The sequence below is a fragment of the Bubalus kerabau genome, chromosome 15, assembly GCF_029407905.1.
Source record: "Bubalus kerabau isolate K-KA32 ecotype Philippines breed swamp buffalo chromosome 15, PCC_UOA_SB_1v2, whole genome shotgun sequence".
NCBI classification, from domain to species: Eukaryota; Metazoa; Chordata; class Mammalia; order Artiodactyla; family Bovidae; genus Bubalus; species Bubalus kerabau.
Window position 1 is genome coordinate 46,017,134 of NC_073638.1, and position 18,002 is coordinate 46,035,135.

Here is an 18,002-nt window from a genome sequence, read left to right on the forward strand (position 1 = left end):
GTCTCTAGGCTGATATATCAGTAAGGCACATACAGGTGCCCTTGTAAGTCTAGAATATTTCAAGTTTGTCTACTGCCTCTTGATTTAGATTATTCTTTGTGTTTATAGATTACTTGCCTCATAATAGATTATTATGAGGCAAGTAAAATAGAGCTTTGCTCTTATATTGCATAGTATAATATTATATTATATTGATTATATTTATATATTACATTATATGAATACTTAAAAATATTGAATAGGATCTTCATTTACACTGCACTATTCATTCACTAATCCATATTCACCCAGTGATATTACCTTTTGATTCTAAACTTCACAGATAATTGTTAGTCTCATCCCACGCTAACATCAAATACAGTCTTCAACAGATCTTGGAGTCCTACGCTAGACTCTAAAAGTTCTAGTGAGAAGATATCAATGACTTTTTTAACCCTGAAACTCTGATACTGGACCCTTGGCTTTTTATTTGTTTCATTTCCTGCAGTCTCAAAATACTCCTGTAGCCAATTCAGCTGCACATGGTGGCGCTGTTGGCTCGCACAGTAATGTGCGGGACCTCAGATTCTGGTAAGTACGATACATCTTCTGTATATCATGCACTGTTTCTCTCCAAGGATCGTCGCTGGCTAAGGGAACTAGATGGAGAGGAACACTGCCTACATCAGAACTCTCAAGTCCTTTACCTCTGACACCAATATACCACTGTTGCTCCCCCTCGGACATGCTCTCCCCTCTTCTGCAGGTTTGACTTGCCAACACCCATCAGTCCTCTTTTTTGTAAAGTGGAAGAGAATTACTGACATATGAGAAGCAATCCTAGAAGGTGAAGATTGCTCTGTAGGATGAAAGGATGCCTTTGGTCTTTTCTAACTCTGCTATAACCCTCTGTAAAAGCAGAAGCAGCATCACTGACAGACCTGTAGCTTCTGATCAACGTCCAGCCTGGAACACTGCCCCTCCCTTAGAAGAAAATCCATCATCCTCTTCTCCCCTGCCCTGAACTAAAGATCTAACTCTAAAAATCAGGAGTTTGAGCAAACTCCCGGAGATGGTAAAGGACAGGGAAGACTGGTGTGCTGTAGTCCATGGAGTTACAAAAAGTCGGATATGAGTGAGCGACTGAACGACAACAGCAAAGATCTAACTGCAAGTATTAAGTGAAATTTCTTAATGCTTCACTGGTAAGTGTGAACACTCCCGATTCACATCCATAGCCTGTTTCAGGGCTTGTGAGTGATGAAAACATAGTTGGGGACCATCTCAATCTTGCCCATTTGCTCTCATGGTTGTCCATTTCTCTTGGCAGAGGTCCCACGACGCAAACTCATTACATTACTTTTTCCTCCATTTCCAGACTTACATGTACCTCCTGACTCACCCCTACCTACCTGCTATGGAGCCATATGTAGAGATTCTTGTCATACGAAGATGAGTGCTGCTAACCATAACCAGATCATCCTTTCACAAAGTGAGAAGATTATGAAAGCACTTATCTTTTACTGAGCAATTTCCACTTGGAATTCTGCTCTCACTTCATGACCTTCTCTTTAGGCATCTGCAAGGTGACTGTGGGTGAAGGATGGTATGAGCCAGGAATAATGAGAAGCCCTCGTGAAAGTCAAATTTGCCACATTGACTTCTGCCAATTCCAGCTTCCGTGTCCATGGCCTTTTATGAGCACCCAGTGCTGTTCAGTATATGTGACAAGGTCCTTGCTGAACTGAGTGCATCATGTAGAATGATCCTACATGGGAGAATAAATCTGTGCAATACTAGATTCACCATGTACATAGATGTGTATTGTTTTCAGATTATGTGAACCAGTATGCACCTATACAAGGAAACAAAATCCTGCTCCAAAGGTTCTTTGAGAAACTAAGTTATAAACAGCAGCAACTACTTACACATGCTGCTGCCTCATGACCATTCAAAAGCTTAGTCCATTACTTGCTCTTTTCTTTCCATTTAGTAAAAGGGAAGTTGTAGCACATAATTGGAATGATTGTTGCACAAGTGGCCATGGGTCACTTTGAGTTATAGAAAACTCAAACAGGATAAGAAAATACAGATACTTAAACACAAGGAAACACCCACCTCTGACTGGATGCCAGACTATTGATGACTGTGCAGCAGAAGATAGATGAATTACAGCATGTGAGAAACTAAAAGCCCCTGAAGTCGCCACAGTCTGGGAACTATTCATGTTCTCTAGAGCAAATAGTTTTTCAAGTTTAAAGAAATAAATTTCCTTTCATTATGCTACAGGTTGTATGATTGTTATTTTTGTATTAAATCAACCCATATAATATTGCTTTCAATAGCACAGTTTGAGCTTATTTACACAATGAATATCTAATTGATTTATTAACTAAATATTTATTGAGAACTCTTCTAGGTGCTGAATATATAGGAATGGACAGTTTAAAATTCCTATCCCCACTGAGTTTACATTTTAGAAGAGGGCAATAAAAATGAATTAACAATAAAACACATAATATGTCTGATGGTGATAAGTGCTTTGAGAAAATAAAAGCAAGGAAAGGTAGGCTGCAGTTTTAAGCAGGTGGTCAAGAAAGACCTTTCTGAGAAGGTCATCTTATATCTTATATCTTAAAGGACATCTTATATCTTGTAGAAATCAGCATTTGTGCTGTGACCAGAAGGTTGAGAAGAAAGAACCAACCAAGAAGAGATTTAGAGAGGAGGGTTTGGGCAGAGAAAATATAGTGTCTTGGATTGCAATAAGTTTTTTTGAAATAAGGACAGAAACAGATCAGAATGGAGGTTGATGAGTGACAGGGGGAGTGCAATGAATGAGGTCATAGACATAGGCAGAGGACAGATTGGTAGGGTCTTGGTATTAGCTTCCTAGGGCTGCCATAACAGATTTCCACAAACTCTGTGACTTAGATCAGAGTTCTATGAATAGAAATTCATAGTTCTGGAAGCCAGAAGTCTGAAGTCAAAGATATATGCAGATTATGCTCTCTCAGAAAGCTCTAGTGGAGGAGACTTCCTTGGCTTGTGGAACCATAACTCCAATCTGTGCCTTTGTCTTCAAAATGCCTTGTTCCTTCATTCTGTTTGTCTTCCGCATTTTTTAAAAAGGCATCCTTCACTGGGTTTAGGGACCATTAGCTCAGGAGGATCTCATCTTGAGATTTCCCATAATTACTTCTGCAAAGAACTTTGTTCCGAAAAAGTCACATTCTGATATTCCAAGTAGACATCTTTTAGGGTGACACAATTCAATTCATTACAACCTTGGAAGTCCTGAAAAAAGTGGTTTATTTTATGTTCAGTAGAAAGCCATTCCAATATGCTTTTTAAAGGTCCCTTTGAGCTTTATTTTCATGGCTGCAGTCACCATCTGTAGTGATTTTGGAGCCCAGAAAAATAAAGTCTGACACTGTTTCCACTGTTTCCCCATCTATTTCCCATGAAGTGATGGGACCAGATGCCATGATCTTCGTTTTCTGAATGTTGAGCTTTAAGCCAACTTTTTCACTCTCCTCTTTCACTTTCATCAAGAGGCCTTTGAGTTCCTCTTCACTTTCTGCCATAAGGGTGGTGTCATCTGCATATCTGAGGTTACCGATATTTCTCCCAGCAATCTTGATTCCAGCTTGTGTTTCTTCCAGTCCAGTGTTTCTCATAATGTATTCTGCATATAAGTTAAATAAACAGGGTGACAATATACAGCCTTGATGTACTCCTTTTCCTATTTGGAACCAGTCTGTTGTTCCATGTCCAGTTCTAACTGTTGCTTCCTGACCTGCATACGAATTTCTCAAGAGGCAGGTCAGGTGGTCTGGTATGCCCATCTCTTTCAGAATTTTCCACAGTTTATTGTAATCCACACAGTCAAAGGCTTTAGCATAGTCAATAAAGCAGAAATAGATGTTTTTCTGGAACTCTCTTGCTTTTTCGATGATCCAGCGGATGTTGGCAATTTGATCTCTGGCTCCTCTTCCTTTTCTAAAACCAGCTTGAACATCAGGAAATTCACGGTTCACATACTGCTGAAGCCTGGCTTGGAGAATTTTGAGCATTACTTTACTAGCGTGTGAGATGAGTGCAATTGTGCGGTAGTTTGAGCATTCTTTGGCATTGCCTTTCTTTGGGATTGGAATGAAAACTGACCTTTTCCAGTCCTATGGCCACTGCTGAGTTTTCCAAATTTGCTGGCATATTGAGTGCAGCACTTTCACAGCATCATCTTTCAGGATTTGGAATAGCTCAACTGGAATTCTATCACCTCCACTAGCTTTGTTCGTAATGATGCTTTCTAAGGCCCACTTGACTTCACATTCCAGGATGTCTGGAGAAGGCTAAGCACCGAAGAATTGATGCTTTTGAACTGTGGTGTTGGAGAAGACTCTTGAGAGTCCCTTGGACTGCAAGGAGATCCAACCAGTCCATTCTGAAGGAGATCAGCCCTGGGATTTCTTTGGAAGGAATGATGCTAAAGCTGAAACTCCAGTACTTTGGCCACCTCATGTGAAGAGTTGACTCATTGGAAAAGACTCTGATGCTGGGAGGGATTGGGGGCAAGAGGAGAAGGGGATGACAGAGGATGAGATGGCTGGATGGCATCACTGACTCGATGGATGTAAGTCTGAGTGAACTCCGGGAGTTGGTGATGAACAGAGAGGCCTGGCGTGCTGCGATTCATGGGGTCGCAAAGAGTTCGATACGACTGAGTGCCTGATCTGATCTGATCTGATCTTGAGCATCATTTGGAGACTGGATTGTAAGTGGACAAGGATAGAAACAAGAAAAGCAATCAGTAAGACTGAGCTTTGCTATGGTAACCCGGGAGAGAGATGATGGTCTTCTCTAGACTTGTAGCAATGGAGAGGTAGAAGAGATGGTAAGACTTAGGAGTAGATAGGAAATAGAGATAAAAAAAAAGAAGAACGAAATATCTCTGCTAAGGCTTTGAGCAATTCTGTATATGATGAAGAGGACTCAAAACAGAGGGAGTTTGGATGGAAAATTGAGAATTCTCCTTTGGACTTGTTTATATAGTCCTATATTATATGTTTAGTTCTCAAACAGTCTTCTGTATTTGAATAGTTATAATAAAGCTTTCGTTTAAACAGTCATGCCATCTTAAATTGCATCTTGTACCTCTAGTTTTTTTTCCCCCATCAGCTGAAAATAATTAAAGCATTCTTAGTATAGCTGCAGACAGGAATTCTGAAATCTCCTGGCACTTTTTATTTGGGAGGTATCATCAAGATAATGCAGCATACAAATATGTCAGCTGTATTTTATATGAGTGATACCATTATTATTGAAAGCTATTTAAAAAATTCTTACAGAACTTGGAGACCTCAGAGTTCCTCGGACTGACCTGAAAAACAGTAGTGAAGAAATTCACATCAGGTAAGATTCAGGTATTTCTGTTTGTGATTACCATAAAAAATGCCCCAGGGTATCTGTCATTGTAGAAAGTTAAAAAAAAAATAAAAATAGTAAAAGTGCAGCTTGCTCCAGGGAATGCCCTGTTTATAATAGCTCTTAGCATGTTAGGTTTAAAGACTTCCTTCAAGGAAAGTTCTCCAGAGAAGTTTGGAATTTTAACAAAAAGTCACACCTTGGCTTGATATAGAGTCAGACATATAGTCCAGGTAGTGTCCAAACCTTCAGAATATCTTGTAAACTGCAGTGGAGGTTGACTGTTGGGACATGGATTAGCAGACTGCAGAAACCGCAGCTTTCTTCACTCATCAACTTCTCTCTTCATCACCACTGTCTTGTGTTTCCCTCATGCACCATCATCTAGGTGAGAGTGGGTGGGGTAACTACGGAGCATTGATTCTCTTAGGGAGTCTGAAATCTCAAGTCTGTTCTTCGGAATTGGGCTTTGCCTTTCACTCTCCTGTTCCTCTCTCTTTTCAACCTGGTTTCTAGAAAGAATACTTGCTTGTCTTTTGCTGCTTCTCCTGAATAAAGGCCTCATGAATCCTTTTCCGCAACTCCAAGGAGGAGGATGAAGCTATTAACCAGGGATACTAGAGTGACTGCAAGGCTGTGGATATCCACTGCTGCCTCTCTTTTTGCATCAAAAGTTAATCTACCAAATTCTTCTCTGCCTGTTGCTATCTCAGTGCTCTCCTTTCAGAGACTGCTTCCTCCTTCCTTTTAACCACTTAGGTTTGAACACTGGGAGGAAGGAAGACCAGGATGGAACCTGAATTTCCTGTCCTGGCAGGATCTTGTTGTGTTTGGAGGTCCCTGAATGGCCACACAAGGCTATGTGAGTCTGCTCATTTGTGTGTGCTGACATACACAGATCTTGGTATCTTGTCCTTTATCACACTGAACTTGTCCTTCTTCATTTGGATGTGGCTGACAGTTTATTCACTCTCTTTAATCTGGTAATCTAGGATTTAACCCAAGATTTTAATCTTTAACCAAGGATTTTCTAAGTCAAGATCTTCCACCCCAGGTCAGAGTTCGATGTTCCAACAGCTAACATAGCCCTCTCTTTTCACTTTTATTTCTCTTGAGAGAGTGAATGTATTGGTTTGCTGTGTAGGCATGAGTCTGTTTATTGATTCATTTAACTCATTTTTAAACCTGTACTATGTGTCAGGTGATGTTAGTATACAGATAAGTGAGATAGATTTTACTATCTTGGAAAAACAACCTAGCCCAAGAAGATGGATGTTTAATCAAATACTTAATGTACAGTGTAATCTTTTCATGAAAACAAGGATGTATAAATCTTCTTCTGGACGTTGTGAAGAGAACAGTCAGTTCTACCTTGTATTCTGATTACAGACCTTTAAGAAAGTGATTACTTTAAAGCCGACTCTAGGTAACTAAATGGGTGGTTAAAATAGAGGAACCAGAACATTTATGTGAAGGAATGCAAAGTTTTAGAGAACTATAGATGATTGTTTTGACTGTAGTCTAAGATAATAGGTTAAAAAGAGAAAATTTATGATGTATATGTTGGCAGATGACAGATCACCCAAAGAATTTGAAAAGAAAAGAATGCTATGAAATTGAGAAGAGAATTCACAATTCTACAGTAGTATCATTTGCATTTTTTTCTGATTTGTTTTCTCTCGTGACTTGAGACAACCAGAAATTATAAGTAAAAATTCAGGATGGGGTTCAGAGGACATAATTAAGATGTAGAAAAATAAGAGAAGAAAAGCAGAAAGCGATCCTACAATAGCAAAAGTGAGAGATTTTTAAGAGATATTTATAGTTAAATTATGCCAAATTCCTTAGACATTGAAGATGATATGGGATGAGAAAAAGGTCATTGAATGGACAAAAGAGTATCTTTGATTTCAATACAATCATAAAATTAAAAAAAGAGACTGAAAGGATTTGAAGAGTCAATGATATGATAAAAATGTAGAAGTAATGGGTAATGAGTAACTGATGAATTTACGAATGAAGTCAGATAACAACAGGGACTAGTATGATAAAGGAAGGTTGTGCTGATTCTCTTTTTTTTTTCCCTAGAGGAAAAAGTTAAGGTAGTTAAAATTTAAAAGTTACTCAACTATCTTAAGGCTCAGTTTCACTATTTATGAAAAATGATTGGATAATATTACCAAAGAGTAAGATCATTCTAAAGAATGAATGGGATAATGACTATCAAGAGTTTAATGCAGGACTTCTCAATGAAAAGCAGCTTTAAGAAACAATATTTATAATGGTCCAGAATATAAAGTCAGAGGATAAGAAGAGGCAAGAAATGAGAGTGAAGAGGTAAGCAGGCACCAGATAACAAAGGATTGAGTGAAAGATTACTTATTTTCTGTATATAAAACAATTTGTTTTTATTAAAGATATAAAATCACATAAAAATGGAAAGAAAAAATTTTTATAATCCCATCACCCAGAAAGACACACACATGAACACCTTGGCCAGGCAAGTTTTTAAATGAGAATATTTTTAAATATAACATATTTTTATAATTCACATTTCATCTTAAATGTTTTGCAAAATTTTGATATTAAATAATTTTACAGTTTTGGGGGCTGCATAGTATTCCATCATTTGGATGTTCTATATTTGATTTTTTGAGAATATCTCTTCCTTTAAAGAGTTGTAGTTATAATATTGTAATAAAATCCTCACAGATTTATTTTATCCATATTGTATTTTGACAAAATATTATTATATTTATTCATGACAAACTAGTAAGTCTGAATTTACTATATCAAAGTATACTGCTCATTTTAATGCATTTTCTATATGTTGACAAATTACCCATCAGGCAGGTTTTAATATTTTTGTTTCCCAAAAAACAAGAACTTCATTATCATTGAATACTACAAATTTTAAAAATTCATGCCAATGTGATGGTCAAAAAGAACATCTAATTTTAATTTGCCTTTTCTTGTATTGAGATTGAAATTCACTAATTATGAATTGTCAATTCATGTGTATACCTTTTCCCTACAATATTTATAATTTATTTTCTGATTATCATTAGACTTTTTAATACTAATTATAAAATTAATATCAAGGATATTAATCCTTGATCTCCTACATTTGCTAAAGTTAATTTTTCCATGTTGTTGGTTACTTTCAATTTTTGTTTTGTGAATGCATTAAAAAAATTTCCCCAGCTTTACTGAGGTATAATTGACAAATAAAAATTGCATATATTTAAGGTACACAATGTGAGGTGTTGATGTATGTATACATTGTGAAATGATTACCAAAATCAAGTTAATTAATATATCTGTCTCTTCACAGTTACTTTTGGGGGGGGAGAAAAATGAAAATCTATTCTCAGCAAATAAGTGTATAATACAATTTTATTAACCATAGTCACTGTGCTATATGTCAGATCTTCAGAACTTATTCATCCTGCCTGATTGAAATTTTTTACCCTTTTATCAAGATTTTCCCATTTTCCCTACTTGCCAGTCCCTGGTAACCACCAGTCTACTCTCTGCTTCTATGAGATCAATTTTTCAGATGCCACATATAAATTAGACCATAAAGTACTTGTCTTTCTGTCTCTGGTTTATTTCAATTAGCATAATGTCCATCAAGTTCATCCAAGTTGTCACAGATGGCAAAATTTCCTTCCTCTTTAAGACTGAATAATATTCCATTGCCTATGTGTGTGGGGGTCTGTATCACAATTTGTTTATCCAATCACCCATGAACAGATTCTTAGGCTCTTTCCATAATCTTGGTTATTGTGAATAATGCTGTAATGAACTTGGGGGTGCAGATGTCTCTCTGAGATACAAATTTCACTTCTTTTGATCATATATCCAGAAGTGGAACCACTGGATCATTTGGTAGTTCTATTTTTAATTTTGAGGGGAAATTCTACAGTTTTTCAAATCGCTTCCCACCAACAGTATAAGTGGCCCCCTTTTCTCTGCATTCCATCAAAATATGTTATCTTTTGTCTTTTTAATAGTAGTTCTAATAGGTGTGAGATTATTTGTCATTGTGGTTTTATTTACATTTTCCTGATGATTAGTGATATTGAGCCTCTTTTCATATCCCTGTTGGCCATTTGTATGCCTTCTTTGGAGAAATATCTATTCAATTCTTTCATTTTAAAATCAGGTTATGTATTTTCTTGCTATTGTGCTGCTTGAATTAATGTGTTGAGATGAAAATTGAAGTAAAATAAGTTGTTTTTTTTTTTTTTTATAGTTGGCACTTTTGTTGTAATGCTCAGAAAGGTATTCTACTACATGAGATCAATGGATAATTACCTTATTTTTAAATGTTTAAGGTTATTTATATGTGTGTACCCATGTGTAATGAACAGACACATATCCTTCACCCTTCTGGAATGTTTTCTTTGTAATGAATGAAGTGGACACATTTCATTTGTTTGTCAACTCTAGGCATACCTCAGAGATACTATGGGTTTGGTTGCAGACCACTGCAATAAAGTGAGTATTGCAATAAAGTGAGTCATGTGAGTTTTTTGGCTTCCTAGCACATATAATAAAAGTTATATTTACACTAAACACACTAAAGACTATGTGCAATGACATTATGTCTAAAACTAAACACACTAAAGACTATGTGCAATGACACTATGTCTAAAAAAACAATGTACATGCCTTAATTTAAAAATACTTTATTGCTAAAAACCTAACCATTACCTGAGTCTTCAGCAAGTTATAACCTTTTTGCTGGTGGAGGGTTTGAAATATTGTGAGAATTACCAAAACATGATATAGATACACTAAGTGCAAACATGCTTTCAGGAAAAAATGGTGCAAATTGACTTGCTCAACTCAGAATTGCCACAAATCTTCAATTTATTAAAAAAAAATGCAGTATCTGCAAAGCACAGTAAAGTGAAGTGCAATAAAAAAGGAATGCCTGTGGTCAATTATTCCAGCATGATTTGCTGAATAATATGTGCTTTACTGACTTATCAGAAGCATTTACACAATTCTTGCACAGCCTTTGAAGGTTCTATTTCTATTCTGATCCAGTGATATAACTTTCAGTTTTTACATTATTCTAATATTATTTTCATTGTTACAATTTTTATTGCTTGTACTGTATTATCATTGTAATTCATTCCGGTTTTTCATTTTAAGTAATTTAAATTTTGTTTTTTACTTAGAAAATGCAGGCTACATTGTACAATTCAAACAATACAGACAGGCTTAAAAAGTAAAAGTGTGATCTCAGTCACTTGCCCTGATCCCTCAAGAATTCTACTTTCTGGGGATAATCACTGTTAACAGAATAATTTCTATCGATCTACAAATCATGTATACAAACTATTCTATAGCACAATAGACTTTGTAAGAATCCTTAAATATGGTTATTTTTATTTTTTATGTTTGAATTTTGAGAAAAAGTTGGGTTCTAATGTTAGACTTATATGACAATAATTTCCCTTTTAGACTTTCAGTAGTTACATTATTCAGTAATAAAGGAGCTTTTAAATAGCTATAAGTATATTTTATTATGTCAAACTCTAATAAGTTAGATGATCAAATTATCAAAACTGATGAATGCATTTGAATCTTATTTTTAGGCATTTGACATTTTATTTAGTATTCTCTTCACTTTCATATATACACTTCAGATGCCACATTTGTTAAATATAAAATTTCATACATACTAGGAAATGTTTCTGTTCTATAACATATTTATTGGTCAAATGCTTTATGCCAGTTCACTATATACAATATTAGTAGGTAAGGAAAATTTTATTATATATTTTATATCTGGTTAGGTATGTTTCCTCTACTCCCTCATTTTTCTTTTCCACACCTCATTTTCTACTATAAAATTATGAATCTAGAAGAAATTAAAAATAAGTTTATTAAATTCCATTACAAAAATCTTCTGTGAATTTGGTTGGAATTTCAGTGAATTTATAGATGAATTTGGATGAAATGAACATCTTTACAAGATTATGTTCCATGTAAGTCGGACACAACTTAGCGACTGACTGAATTGATGCATAAAATTAATCTGCCTATTCACTTATTCAAATATAATGTTTCATGGTTTTCTTCACATAAGTCTTTGAATGTTTTTTAACTGTACACTGTTAGGTTTAGCAACTGTGAAAGAATTCTTTTTTTTACTAAAATTTCTACTTATTTTTCACTTACTCATCTTACTAAGCTTGCTTTGGATCCCTTTGCATTTCTTAAAGGTGTACAATTAGAGATCTGCAAATAATCTTTGTCAGTTTTCTCAATATTTTTCCTTAAATTCTCTCTATTGTCCTTTAGGCAGGACACCTCAAAATGCTTTAAAATATGTTCAAATATGCCTGTTATTTGTGTGCCTATAAATATGAGTTTGAGTTAACGCCGGGAGTTGGTGATGGACAGGGAGGCCTGGTGTGCTGCAGTCCATGGGGTCACAAATAGTCAGACACGACTGAGTGGCTGAACTGAACTAATAACTAGCTCTGCCATAGTGGATGAGCTCTAAAACCCTTAAAATGGAGAAAGTCTGTGGATTTATCTTCAAGGAGTGGAGAGAACTGGGCTAAACCTTAACCTTCTCTACAACCAGTTTTTTAGTAAGAAAGGAACATAATTGCAGGATATAGAAAGGGTGACAAAGGCTTAGATGAACCAGTTTGAAAATTTCTGAGTCTTTGTTTCATCATCTGTATTTGGGGGATAATAATAATGAACTCATGGAATTAAAATTTACAATTAAAAGGATAAAGAAACAATAATGACTGGCCCCAGGAGAGTGCCTGACACAGGATAATTAGTATGATTCTTGCCAAAAGGCTTTGTGCAAAGAGAGAGAAAAGAGTGTTGAGGACAGAATAGGGCATATTTAAAGGACACCACAGAGTACAATGACCAAAGAGGCAGCTATTTTTACTGATGCACCTCAGCGTCCTCCTCACATTGAGAACAAATGACAGATGAATTTGTTTAAGGGCCAGGATTACAAACAACAATGTCTTCCTTTAACTTCCCTTTCCTGGCTTCAGAGCACTTGTTTAGGATTACTTTGTAAATATAAAGACAAAAATCTGCTTTCACAAATGTTGTCAGTTTGCAGCATAAAAATCTAACTGGTTTAAAGAAAGGATGCACTGTGAGCAGCTCTTAAAATCTTCTCAGAACTATGTGTAGTCCAGCCAAGGCTCGATCACATAGCATATTCAAGATGATTGCTGGCTTTCTGGTTCTACTGAAAGGTTCAAGGGCACAGAAAATCAGAAATGGATTTCAACTGTCAGAACTACCAAGCAAAAAGAAAACTCTTCTAACACATGGAAGCAGATAAAAGTTGGAAGTCAATGGCCCAGTTTTGTATATTGATTGATAAAATACTTGTTACTCATACAGTTTTTAACTGATCAATATGTGTGTGCTTTTTTTTCTTGGTGCTGACCTATAAAGAATATTAAATATTCATGGGAGAAGAAAACCAAACATATGTGACTGAATTTGTCTTCCTGGGCCTTTCACAGGATCCACACACACAAGCCCTGCTCTTCTTCCTTTTTCTGATCATCTACCTGCTGACTGTGCTGGGAAATCTGCTTATTGTTGTGCTCATTCACATAGATTCCAGGCTCCACACACCCATGTACTTTTTCCTTAGCAACTTGTCCTTTGCTGATCTCTGTTTTTCTACTACTACAGTTCCCCAGGTGCTAGTCCACTTCCTGGTAAAAAGGAAAACCATTTCCTTTGCTGGATGCTCAACACAGATGGTTGTTTTACTTCTGGTCGGGTGTACTGAGTGTGCGCTGCTGGCAGTGATGTCCTATGACCGGTGTGTAGCTGTCTGCAAGCCCCTGCGCTATACCACCATCATGACACATCGGGTATGTGCCCAGCTGGCCACAGGGTCCTGGGCCAGTGGGGCATTTGTGTCTCTGGTGGACACCACATTCACGTTGTGTCTGCCCTACCGAGGGAACAATATCATTAACCATTTTTTTTGTGAACCTCCTGCCCTCCTGAAGCTGGCTTCTGCAGACACCTACAGGACAGAAATGGCCATCTTTGCAATGGGTGTGGCCATCCTCCTAGCTCCTGTCTCCCTGATCCTGGCCTCCTACTGGAATATAATCTCCACTGTGATCCAGATGCAATCTGGGGAGGGACGGCTCAAGGCTTTCTCTACCTGTGGCTCCCATCTCACTGTGGTTGTCCTCTTCTATGGCTCAGCAATATTTGCCTACATGAGACCGAACTCCAAGATAATGAATGAAAGAGATAAAGTGATCTCTGTTTTCTATTCAGCAGTGACACCCATGCTGAACCCCATCATTTATAGTCTGAGGAACAAGGATGTCAAAGGGGCGCTCAGGAGGGTGACTGCAAAATATTTTTTTTGAAAGTGGGAATCTCTGATTTTGATGACAATTTTAGGGATGTGGAGAGAAGTGACTTTATTATAAAATTTTCCTATTTTCATTCCATTCCTACACTTCTGTTTTCTTCTCCTATTTTCCCACATCTTCTCAAATAAGTTTAGCATATTGCCTAATCAAAGCAAGGGACCTTGATAGACACAGGAAAATAATATAGAAAGGAAAAGAAGGAAGAATAATATAGGAAGAAAGGGAAAAAGAAAAGAAAGAAAGGAAGGAAATGAAAGGTTGATGAATAAACAGTCACTACTCTTCAAGCCCATACAAGCTAATAAGGAAATCAAAACAGGTAGACAACTGTACGTCAAAAAAACAAAGACGCAAACAAAACTATCACAAATAGAAGAGTGTATTTCTGGCAAATGGATTCATTTTTTTCATACTTGCATGCATTCATCAAATATATTTTGAGTAAATCATATATTTCAGGTATATTTCTGTAAGATCAGGCTATAGATGTTAAAAAAATAAAGTCTTGATGTTGTTATATTTCTAGCATAGCTTAAAATTCTCATTTAAACAGTATCTGAAATTTTAAAGAGAGGATATTTAAGGAACAGCAAACGGCAGAATTTTTCTAAAGTATGTATATGTTAAGAAAATAATGAGCTATAAAAATGAAAGTAAGACAGAGTCTAGACTGAGAAATACTCTTTTTTGTACTGAAGAATTTGCCCAGCATGCTGCTGCTAAGTCACTTCAGTCGTGTCCGACTCTGTGCGACCCCATAGACGGCAGCCCACCAGGCTCCCCCATCCCTGGGATTCTCCAGGCAAGAACACTGGAGTGGGTTGCCATTTCCTTCTCCGATGCATGAAAGTGAAAAGTGAAAGTGAAGTCGCTCAGTCGTGTCCGACTCCTAGCGACCCCATGGACTGCAGCCCACCAGGCCCCTCCATCCATGGGATTTTCCAGGGAAGAGTACGGGAGTGGGTTGCCAGCATGTAATTCTGTAAATGCTGAATATGGGTAATTTATAAGACAGTAATAGATAATGAGGATGAAGTTAAGAAAATGAGAATTGTGGCACTACTTTATGCCTTGGTAAGGCATTTATACTGTAGACCATAGTTTTACATATTATGACAAAATGATTCCTAGGTCTTTTTTTGAAAATATTGTTCAATACACGGTGGGGTAGGGAAGTTGGTCTTAGGAATCTCCTTTTGTAATGAGTCCCAAGTGATTTTTAAGCGCACTAAAAATTGTACACTGCATTTTAGGTAATGGAATGGCTTTTGTAGAAGCAAATTGTATCATCATTTGCTTAATATCTGATTCATCCATTAGGCTGCAAATTCCATGGCAGTAAAAACTGTGACTGCTTTGTTGATCTCTATATTATCATCTATAGTAAAGTATCCAGCCATTGTTATTGTTCAAGAAATATCATTTTCAAATGAATGGATAAAGCAAGAGTTTAAAAGAGAGATATGGGCTGGAGAAATAGATCTTCAAGTTTACTGTAAATAATTGCAAGTGAAATTTGACATATCTCAGGATATGTGCCAAAGGTTTTAATCAGAAAACCAAGCTTATGCATTGCAATCTTGAAGGAGTTATATTAAAAAGCAAATTCTTGGTCCTATTATAGACCACAGGGGTGGCAAAGATAGAGGCAATACAGATGTTTTGTAACAATATCCCAAGGTAATTCTGAAGTGCAATCGTGGATGAGATGTGATGTTCAAGAAAGATAGTGGGAAAGAATCCAAGACAGAACCTTGCAGTTACCAACATTTCAGGCAGCAAGAATCAGAGAAACGGAGTGTCAGATGTGGTGAGAGGAGTGACCGTCCAGGAAAGATTTCTCAAACGACTCAGAGTTTTATATATTATTGATAAAAGCCTACTGTATTTGCCAATTTGGTCATTACTGACCTTGGCAAAGATTATTACAGCAGAATAATTGAATGGCATAATTATAGACTTTTGGAAATCATATAGAATCAATTTGTGAGGAGGCAACTTTTAAGTTGAAAACTGAAGGATGAAAGAGTCAACCAGACAAAGGTGTGATGGGGGGGTGGGGGTGGGGGTCGTAAAAGGCTAGAATCCTTTTCTTTTTACTAAGAGAGACTTTTCTCACCCTTAATAGAACAAAAATATTCTATGTCATCTTCCAGTTCTAGTTCTAGTTTTGATACCTGAAATCTGGATTCACCTTTTGGTGGGTATCAAGTCAAAAGACACAGCTAAGGCAAAGTCAAGAGAAGGAAGGATTTCTTGTTTTTCTTGACTTTTCTGTATTCTTTTGCTCCCTTAAGATCATTAATTACTGAGACCTGCTCAAGGGCTAGCAATATGGCCAAACTTAGAGCACAAAATGGTTTAGGTGAAAAATGGCTTCTTCCTATGTCAAGAAAGCCATGCCTGGTTCTCTTTATACAGTGATCCCCTACCTTATCTGCTCACAGTTTTCCTTTATGTAAAATAATACTATTTGCTTTAGCATAGTAGTCAGCACACTTTTTCTGCAAAGGGGTAGAAGCTAAATAATTTGGGCTTTGCAGGCCACACTGTCCCATCACAGCTACTATTGCAGTGGGACAGCAAGTCACAGGCAATACAAAAATGAATGTGTTCCCATACAACTTCCCCGGTGTATTTACCAATCCCTGTTCTAACAGATAAGTCTCAGATCTCAGTGGTTTAACAAGCAGAAGCTTATTTTTCACTTACACAAATTCTAGTTGAGGGACGGAGTGAAAGATGTGTAGACCTAGGTTGACAGAAGTTCTGCTGTTTGCAGGTTTCATGGTTATCTTGCATGCCAATATCCAGAAAAATGAAGATTAAAAGGTTTTTCATTGGTAGGCTTTGTGCCTTAGGAGGAGCACACATCATATTCCACTGGTTGAAGTTCAATCACATGGTCCTACATATGCACAGAAACAAGAGGGACATTAGACTGTGTTTTAACCATTAGATCTTAAAAAAATCTGGAATGTATTTTAGGAGAATATATATATATATATTCCTGTATTGTGAATTAATATGGTACTATTTTCCTAAATATTTAGCCATTTTTTCTAGTATCATGGTTACTCATCTTTTCCCATTAATATCAAATATACCATAAAATACACTAAATTTCAATATGAATATTGCCTATTTATCAACTACTACACTTTATTATATTTCAATTACTGTAGTTTTAGTTGGTAGCACATATCTCTTATATATCATTTATTCTACAATTTTCTACTTCTTAGCTTGTCCAAATTCACTTTTTAAAATGCCATTAAAGTTTTGATAGTTATAAATTTGAATTTATAGGTTATTTAGCAAAAACTAATATATTGTATTTAAATAAAATAGTAATCTTTGTATGTACGAACATAGCATATTCCTCTATTTCATCAGTGAAGATATATACATGCACTTACATGCATATACATTGCTATTGTAGAGACTGTTCTATATCCATACCTCAATTTTTATGGAGAAGAAGCTATGACACACACATAGCAGAGTCCATGCTCTCACAGAATTTTCATTTTGGAAAGTGGAAATAGAGAGTGAGCAGGTAAACCAAGGTGTAAGAAAGTTTTACATGATAAATACAATGAAAAAAATTAAAACTCAGTGTGTGATAATGCCTTTTGGTTTGGGTGCATGGCACTTCAATCGGTAACCTTTTTGAAAAGTTACGATTTTTAAGATGAGATGTGAGTGACAAGAAGTAGTAAGACAAGCAGATCTGACAGAAAAACATCACAGGCTAGGACAACAGCTACTAACTGGCTCTAAAGCAGAAATAATTTTGAACCGTGTAATGGGCAATAGGAAGGTCAAAGGAGTTAGAGTGAATGTAAGAGAGCACAGTTTCAAATATGGACTGACCAGTAGACACAGCGAGATAATGTGTATCCTTCTTGAAAAGTGAAATGCTCTGACATGTTTATGATGGTCAATCTTAAACCATCATAAACAGTTTAAGGAGGGAGAAAGGGAGAAAGCAGATTATAGAGGGAAAACAATGGAAATAAGAAATAGCTACTGTGGAACAATAGGCACCAGATTATGGTGACTGGACTAAGATGCTTTGGGGAGAGACTGCAACAAGTGCCCACATTTGGAATGTATTGTATGGATGAAACCAACAGGATTTACTAGAGTCAATAAGCAAAAAGGGAAAACAATGTCTAT

General features: G+C 36.5%; 1 protein-coding gene across 1 annotated transcript; it reads left to right on the forward strand.

Annotated features, from left to right (window-relative positions):
• The first annotated feature begins 12,839 nt into the window (after window positions 1–12,839).
• On the forward strand, window positions 12,840–13,814 carry LOC129627752 (olfactory receptor 2D3-like). Its single transcript, XM_055547281.1, has one exon. The coding sequence runs from the start codon at window positions 12,882–12,884 to the stop codon at window positions 13,812–13,814; it is 933 nt and encodes a 310-aa protein (XP_055403256.1). The 5' UTR covers window positions 12,840–12,881.
• Window positions 13,815–18,002: the final 4,188 nt, after the last annotated feature.